General features: G+C 45.7%; 1 protein-coding gene across 1 annotated transcript in view; it reads left to right on the top strand.

The window, feature by feature from the left end:
- The first annotated feature begins 3680 nt into the window (after nucleotides 1–3680).
- The window catches only part of LOC146175218 (carbohydrate sulfotransferase 8-like), a 35380-nt gene continuing 30074 nt past the window's right edge, over nucleotides 3681–8986 (top strand). The window contains exon 1 of the mRNA XM_084584660.1: nucleotides 3681–3837. Coding sequence (XP_084440786.1) covers nucleotides 3736–3837 — 102 coding nt within the window. The 5' untranslated portion in view covers nucleotides 3681–3735. The remainder of the gene's footprint in view (nucleotides 3838–8986) is intronic.

The following is an 8986-nucleotide window of genomic DNA, read 5'->3' as shown; positions in this document are numbered from 1 at the left end:
TCTTCCACACTTTTCGACGGGTTCCGGACAAGCCCTGCAAAAAGCGACTCTTTAAAACCTCGCATTAGGAATATCACTCTCTCACCTTCGGTCATGTTAGGGTCGGCGCGGCGAAAGAGGCGCTTCTTCTACTCCACATTCGCCAGGACCAGCACGTTACAGAGTTGAACTCTTGATTGGAGGAAGGCCTGAGTTGTTTCCTTTCGGACAGAACTTCAGTGAAAAACGCTGCTTTGAAAATCTCCCAATCCTTCATAGCTTCCTCATGAGTTTCGAACCAAACTCGGGCATGTCCTTGAAGAAGAAAGTAGACTTGCCGGAGTTTCGCGGCGTCGTTCCAGTCGTTGAATTCTGCCACATGATCGAAAAGGTCCATCCAGTCTTCTGCATATTCACTGGGCAGGCCTTGGAGATGGGGAGCTCCCGGGGCTGCGCGAAGACGACTGGGGCTGTTGGCTGGGCCATTTAAGAGGTTGATGCATGCCGGAGTCGAACGGGGTCAGGCAGCAGACCGTGTTCCGGTTGTAGGCCTTGGTGTCAGCGGCTGGCTCGGTGACCCGTAGGCTGGCCCCCAGGGTGACAGAAACAAGGCTGAGGTCTTCACTTGAAGGATCAAAGGCAGCACCTCCACCAGATGTCACGTGGTGTTGACAAGATCCATGACACAATTGAAGAGTCGATTATTGCACTGAAGAAACTCTTTATAGGGCTGACTTGCGCCCGCAAAAGAACTAAGCAACTCGGCGGCGGCGATAGCAACAAACGTGCTCGTCGATCATCGAACAAAGAATGCCCGTCGCATTTGTCAACGCTCAATGTAAAGGCTGCTCAGAACAATCTAGATAACGTCGCAATTTCTACCAGCACAGGCTGTAGTATTGTAGAAAGACACACGAGTGACCGGAATCTTCGGGACAGATCTCGGTGCTCTTGCGCTACAACGAAACTGATAAATGTGCGTCTCACGATATCGAGCATTAAAAAACAACGAATGCAGAACTGATACGCGATCCAGAATCCAAGTGATAAGGCCGCATGTCGGCGGCTGTTAAAAAAACAACAAATACAGTTTTGAAGGTTTCGCGGCAATATTCTCTTGCCATCATTGATGGCCTGTCAACTTGAAAAATTTACTGCCATATGATGGTCAATATGTTACTACCAGTTGAGATGGTTTTCCAATATTGTATCCATCATGGGTTATAGTGATCGATATTTTATGGGCAGTTGCCAGGGCTTGCCAACATTGCACGCATCATTGTATGCATTGATTGATATGATCCTGTTGGTGTAGCTGGCTTATCTACATTGAATACATTTTGGCATACAGTGGTCGATGTGGCTCCGCCAATTTTGGAGACTGCACAACAATGAATATGACTGGGTTATAGCAGTCGATATTGTCCACTGAGTTTTGACGGCTGGAAAAAATTTGCACAGAACATGAAATGTGTTGGCCAGAATTGGTTTGCAGACATCAACGATCAATTCTCAGCCTGTATATTCTGATATATGTTTAACGTCGAACAATGCTGTCGTGTCCTTCGCGATGGCTTTCAATTATATGTTATACATTGTCAATGATATAGTAACAGTAGTAGAGAACATTTATTCAAGAAAAATTGCTTAGGCAGTAAGGGCACGGTTGGTATAGGGTCCTTCCCCATTGCTGCGGTGGCATGAGATAAAGGCAGAGTTTCTTTAGCTAAAGCATTTAGAAAGCCGCGAAATAAACGATTTGTTTGCACTACGCATGCAATTAGGGCATGCTTCGTGTAATGTTGCCGTTGCGTCGGACGCGTGGCCTATGCCGCCTATGAAGCGCTTAGAAATGCCCGAGCTGTTGCGCTGTTCTCAACTGTTAAGATGTTTAGTACAGAGGTGGAACGCGGAACAGTTACAGACCCTACCATTCCTTCTATAGGTCTTCAGCATGATATGTGAGGCCAATCATACGTCAAACATTTAAGAATACTTCGTCGCCCTCGTCGAAAAAATCGCAACAAAACAGACGCATATTTTTTTAAGTTGACAATGGTCGCTGCCTATGTATAGAAACACAACACTGGGCAGTATACAAGCATATACACTTCTGCAATCTGCAGTAGGCCAATAAGACGTAGCACCTTCAAAATTATATATATTATATATGCTGTCAGCAAGCCGCAATTTGTTGCGATGTGGTTTTACATCCGCGTCCTGAAAAGTTTTGTCAATAACTAGAAATAAATAAATGCTTTATTTATACGCTGTCATTTGCGTGGTGAAAGAAAAGATCAACTTTTGAAAAACAGAGGCCGAAGAGATTGTGACAGTGAAGGTAAATGCTGGACTGTTTGGTCATGTACGCTAGGTGATTCCTCAACGAGGTGCCAGCACCGACTGCATGTATTGCGCCGTGGGATGTCTTGTAAGTACAGACGACGGGCCAGCTGCAGCATATTTTGTGCTGTAATTTACATCAGCCATAAACTTGCCCTTGATTCCGATATGCCGGCATGCTCTGCTTTGAGTGTGATGCGAATTTGCAGGGTCGCAGCGGAGCACCAGAGCAAGATGACCAGCGTGGCAGGCTTCTCATTCTGAACAGCTCGTGCCGTGCTTGCGCTCCGAGCACGCGCTGTACATCTTTAGTTTCCTCTAACACGGGCTGGTAGCGCTGATCTCAGCACCTCTGCTTTAGGACACAGAAACAAGCGTGACAGCTGCTGCGCCTTTCCCTTCCTGTGAACAAATTCATAATTATATGTAGCACTGCCACGAACGCCGATAAAAGGCAAACAATGAGAGGCAACTGAAAGAAAACCAAGGGTAGGCTTTCGCCATTCTCGTCTTAGGAAACGTCTGAGGGACCCTCAAATTCTTTATGTTGGCGTAATAGCAGTTTACGACTGCCTGCTAGAGCCGCGTAAGTAGTCGGCTTTATTGAAACAAACAATATGGGCTCTTTGTTCATGGGTACATTATCCTTTTCATCGGTAATCAATTCACGAAATGCTACACAGCTGTTGAAGCTGTTAGAATAGATCTGCTCGCTTTGTAGCTTTCAATTGCTGTCGTATAACCTGTGTTTCACTTTTGAAATTTAACCTTAATTTACCCGTTTTGTTAGTGCGAAGAAAAATTTCCCGTCTATGCCTTTTTTATGAAGAGATCTTTCATAATTCTTCTCTGAAACGCGAACCTATAGCCCAACGTATACATGCGTATCATCCCGCATAGATCTCCGCCATAAAGTTTACTTTCCTTGTTGTCAAACAAATATCCGCTTTTATTCTTTTCTGTCCAAGACGAGTGCAGAGTAGAACCGCCTTCCCCCCTGGATGACATCTATTGAAGACACTGTCATTTAAGTCCGCCATTTGTGACCATTTTAATTCCCACCCCAATTAATAATGTCCACAAGCCCTGTGGGTAATGTAATGTAATAAATAAATAAAGTAAATAAATGATTTCTTTCTTCTAAAGTGAACATGCATTAGTTTTATTTTCGCCTTGCGAGTTCGTTTTATGCTGCCATACATTTCCACAGTAGTTAAAACCTCAGACCACCTTTTTCTTTTGTCTGACTCGACGCAGTTGACGGTGTGCACGAGCGATGCATGAACAAGAGAGGCGGCCCAGAAAAGCAGCACGACGCGGGCATATTTCATCGAGCACATAGAACGAGGCGAGAAACACGGCTCCTCCTCGCAGTCCTGGCTCAGCGACAGCCTTTCGCGCTGCGTTTCAGCAATGGCAAAAGCGTCTTCAAAGGCGCTGGTCGTCGCATTAGTTGCGGCCTCTGCGCTATTTGCACACGTCTGCGTTCCTCCTCTCTATCGCCGCTGTGTTCAGGTGCGTAAATATTCTGTGCCATGGTGAGTGCGTGCGAGTTTTTGTTGGAGCGAATTCTAAACGTCGTATACCATCTTGATACAGCCGGCTTAACCACGGTTACGCTTAAACGAGGTTACCGAACTTAACCACGGTTAACCGCCAATCGCGATTAGCTGTGCTTACACAGCTCGCCGCCGTTCCCGGTTACGGCTAGCATTGCCCATAAAGTACAACCGAAGCGACGCGGTGATCTGCGGAACGAAGCAGCATTTACAAATATCTTATTTAAAACGTAGTTTCCGGAGTGCCGTCCGACAAGGCGTCAAAGCGCGGTCAAGCCCCGCATGATGACAGCACCTCATCGACCACCGTAAACACCGCCGCGTTGGCCCCTACTCCCGCAGACCGTACGCGAACGCCACGGCGGCTCGCTAGCGCCGACGTCAGAAATAAAGCGTGCTAAGTTTATTGGCATCTGGAATACTGAGCCGAATATCAAGACTGAATCACTCTTGAGGAACGCTGACCAGCGGCAAATTGCTGGCAAGACCGATAACCGCGATACTATCACGTTGCTCCTCAAGCTAGCTGCCGCCGGTGAATTGCGGCTCACCGCTCTGCTTTATACCAGCTCTGCGATTAATGCGTCGCCGAAGTTAATCATATTGTTATTTTACGACGTCAGAACAGGCATCACATAAGGAACTTTCATGAGTACACAATTCCGACCGCGTTGATCAGTTCTAAAGCGCCGAGTGCCGCGGCTTTGAAGTGAAATAACTTAGGCCGATCGGCGACTAGGGGTTACGCACCCCGCCGTCGTTTCGCCGCGCTGGCAGGTTTCACCACCGCGGTGAGTGTAACGTACTTCAGCCTGTTTGAAGTATTTCGCGCTGCAAACGTTGCGAACTTGGGCACTTTCATGATAAAGCTAAGACCGCGAATTTTTTACCGTTCCGCGTACAGCAAAGCCGCGCAAATGATACTGCCGGCACAGCAGACATCGCCTATTCAATAAGGAAAAGCGAGTACACTGTTGGAGCAGACACGCTCGTAGGCTTCGTGCACTCGGGTGCTGACGAGCAGCCTCCGTCAACGGACTCCGCCATAACCTCAGTTACCGATGCAAACCGAGGTCGCCAAACTCGGTTTGCGATAACCACTTTTAGGGGTGTAACCATGGTTTGGTCTGTCATGTAAATGGGATCATGGTGGTTTCACGTAACTGCAGTTACGCTAAACGTGTTTAACTCTGCTAATGTAAAGAGGATATTTGCGGACCATACTGATTACTGTGTAGGACAATGCTAGGTATGAGGAGGAGTCAACATACATCTTATATTAGTGTATTTTTCCTTAACGTACAATATCCTGTAATTCCTAGCTAACGGCACTAAATCCAGTAGAGCAACATAATTCCACTGAACATAACACTACCGCTAGGCACAGCTATAAAAATCCTCCTTTTGAAGTTGAAGATGAAGTTTATTTACTCAGCAATGAGAGGGAATATCGAGAGAAAGGCCTCCCATGACCTTGACAGGCTCTCGAGCCCGGAAACTGGACGGCAGCACGTCAATCAAACATAAAGCAACAAATACATCACTGAAGTTGTTCGGTTATTTACAAAATGTGGTAATTTGGAGGCTGTCAAAAATTTATTACGTTGTAGGAAAACAAAACAGAGTATCAAAAATAATAACAATCGAAGATATGAATGACAACTCAACACTTTGGATGTCTCACATGCACAGACGACTACACACTGAAGAACCCAAATAATGACACAAATTTAACTGCCTAGTAGAGTAAATGTTCGACCAGCATCTTTTATAATATTGATAAGGGATGGAAGAATATACCATACCATTTTTATATCATAGTTGATCCTAGGTGTAATAGTAAGAAAGTGATTTTTGCGACTAAAAGGATACGGGCTTTAATAATTTGCAAGATTCTTGATTCCGTGGTGACAGTCGTATATTTTCTGTGGAGCTGTGCATATTTAGCTAAATTACGAGTAAAGTTGAATATTGTCAAAGACTGAACGTGTTCCGGACATGATAGTCTATACTAGCGTTAGACATACATTTTTGAACAGGTAACATTTTTGACGATTTGATGATTTGGTACTTTAAGATTTTAAGTTTTGATTATTTGGCACTTTATGGTACAGCGGTTGTGTAGAGGTAGAACATCCACCTCACGTTCAAGAGGATCGTGGTTCGAATCGCGGTGCAGCGCAATTCCCCACCAGGTTTAACATATCAGTGTGGCGGTGGAATTGCACAAATAGGTTTGGGATGCGACCTATCCGGCAAACACCTCCGGAAACGCACCTCCTCACCAGATAGGATTTGGCCACCCTGGAATAGTATTAGGCCACAATCTCTTCTGAATACTCACTGTTCACTATAGGTGGTGAAGCACTGGCAGTGGTAAGTGAATATGTCTACTTAGGACATGTAGTGACCGCGGATACAGACCATGAAAGGGGAATGACGAGGAGAGTAAGATTGGGATGGAGCACATTTGACAAGTATTCGCAGAGTGCGTCCAATTTGTCATAGTAGCTTTCCACCCTTTTAAACCTGTTTCTCGCACTCACATTTTCAGTGTTGTTCTTTTTATTGTTAAACAAATGTGCTTTACTGTATACTTTCAGTATTGTAACATGCTCATTTTAGGGGGTTTTTTTTACCGTTATTGCCCCCCCCCCCCCCTGCTATAATGCCTCTGGGCGCTGCAGGTACTTGTATAAAAAAAAATAAAATAAAAAAGCAGCTTACCGGTATCGCTCGAGAGGAAAGTGTGAAACAGTTGTATCGTACCTGTACTCACCTATAGGGCGGAAACGGGGAGGTTAATGAAAAGGGCTCTACTTAAGTTGATGACAGCGACGAGGGCTACGCAACGAAAAACTGTATGTGTAAAGTTAAGAGATAGAAAGCGTGCAGAGTAGGTCAGAGAAATAACTCGCTTTAACGACATTCCGGTTTAAATAAAGAAGAAATGGGCATGGGGTGAGCATGTAGTGCGTAGAGAGGACAAGCAATGGTCTCTTAGTGTAGCAAATTGTATTCGAAGGGAAGGAAAGCGTAGCAGGGGGCGGCAGAAAGTTAGGTGGGCGGATGAGGTTAAGAAGTTCCCAGGGGTCAAGTGGATGCAGCTAGCACAGAACCGGGTTAATTGGAGAAATATGGGAGAGGCCTTCGCCCTGCAGTGGGTATAGTCAGGCTGATGATGATGATGAGAAGACATTGCAAGTTTATCCGGAGGCAACGGATGATTGACCAGGTGAGGTCACATTACCCCTGCCTTCTATGACTTCTGCTTTAAACGGCTAAATTTGGCTTTTGGAAGGCAGGTTGAACAGCCGCTCCTGCCCTATTCTGGCCTTATATAGAGAAATATATAAGTTAATTATTCTAAAAAAAGCTCATCATGCAGTGTAAAATATGCTTCGAATGTACAGCCCACTTTAACCGCACTTCATCTGCTATTTCCATAACAATGTAGGTTTGTTTGCTCTTACTTCTCTCACCCCCCCCCTCTCCCCTAGTCTAAAATGCACAAAAGAATTTATTCGTCGGCTAGCTTATAGCGAGCGAAAATCTTTAAGGCGCTGTAGGACACTTTCAAGTCACTTACACTAAACGCCGGTTCACATGCAAGCAAATGAGCAAACTCAGAGACGAGCGGCAGCGACAGAGGAGAAAATTCGCAATTTGTTTTAACTGCGTCGCTCTCGCCGCTCGAGCCGCCACGACTGCTCAAAAGAGGTCTCTCTGTCGCTTCGGCGGAAATCGCGAGCGTTTTCGCTTGCATGTAAAGCGGCCTTAAGACGAAACAGGGTGACAAAAAAATTCTCACAAGGCGGCGTTAAATGCACCTTTTCACAAGAACTCTGGCTTCGTCGGCTTTAATAGTGAAACGCTTGTAGTGGAAATGTTACGTAGCCGGTATCTGAATAGTTGGCGGATTTTATGACGTCTTGAAACAACAAGACTTGTAAAGGCTAGCCAATTCGCCCTTTTTCTTTGCAATGAGAATGCCACCCATTGGGACCATTCGATCCCATTTAAGACGCTCAACTTCATGTCTACGTTGGTTCATTCGTACTGCTTGTATAAAGTGCAGCGTTACATTCACATGTCCCACAGCTCCACAAGAAGACTAGAAACAGACCCTTGTATTGTTGCTCGCGCTATGGAACATAAAGCGTACCCTCTAGACCCGAATCCGCCCCCTCTTATCTCTATATATAGGTCATAGAGTGTTTAATATAATGAGCTAGCCCGCCGCTGTATGCAAATGATTATTCGTAAATTATCAGAGGCTAAAAAAGAAATGTTTAGGGATATAAGTGAGCAGCTGAATGCATGTACGCGAACGAGAATCCGGAAGGTTAGATGCATAAGGAATAAAGGGACAAGATGCATAAGCATCTCGTCTCGTCGATTGTGGCCCTTTGTACCTGGTATACACGATAAGGACGTTGGCGTAATGGTGCTTGCGCACCAATGTAGATGCACTGGGCCACAATTAATGTCCGACTCAGATAGCTGCTGGATGTCAAAGAAGCACGGATTCGTTTCAGCAAGTTGAGATCCTTAGCACGTTGATTAGGCGAGAGAGCACTGTCGACGGCTTTGTCGAATGCAGCCAGACCCGATGGTGTGGACGAGGAACGAGGTGAGTTGAAGGCGCTGACGCTATCGGAGGCTCTGTCGGCACAGGTGAACAGAGGCGGTGGGACGGAAACAAAATGTTCGGAACGAAAAGGTTCGATATGCACAACGATTCACCACATTGCAAGTGAGTGGGTATAAACATTTGTTGCTAGTGGCTAGTTTAATGCGGCGGCTTCTTTCACTAAAAATGGCGCAGGGAAGGGGAAGACATCTTTGCGAGACAAAACGAGAAGATGGGGTGAAGAGCAGTGGAAAAATGCGCAGTATATAGGCACCATCCCACAAGATAAAGGGGGGAAGTCAATAGCATCCGCAACGTGACATTTGACTTCCTCGGAGTTGTTAGCGATGTCGCTGAGTTGCACAGCGGAGAAAGCTCAACTTCGACACGAGCGCAATAAATTATGACGCGACGGCAAGGTACGAAGTCCCCCCTAAAATATTATCGTAAGAGTACTCGCACAGAACAATAA

The sequence above is a fragment of the Amblyomma maculatum genome, chromosome 11 (assembly GCF_055883805.1).
Source record: "Amblyomma maculatum isolate TAMU_Amacu chromosome 11, ASM5588380v1, whole genome shotgun sequence".
NCBI lineage: Eukaryota > Metazoa > Arthropoda > Arachnida > Ixodida > Ixodidae > Amblyomma > Amblyomma maculatum.
The sequence above is the reverse complement of the archived record's forward strand: the minus strand, read 5'-3'. Positions and strand labels throughout refer to the sequence as shown.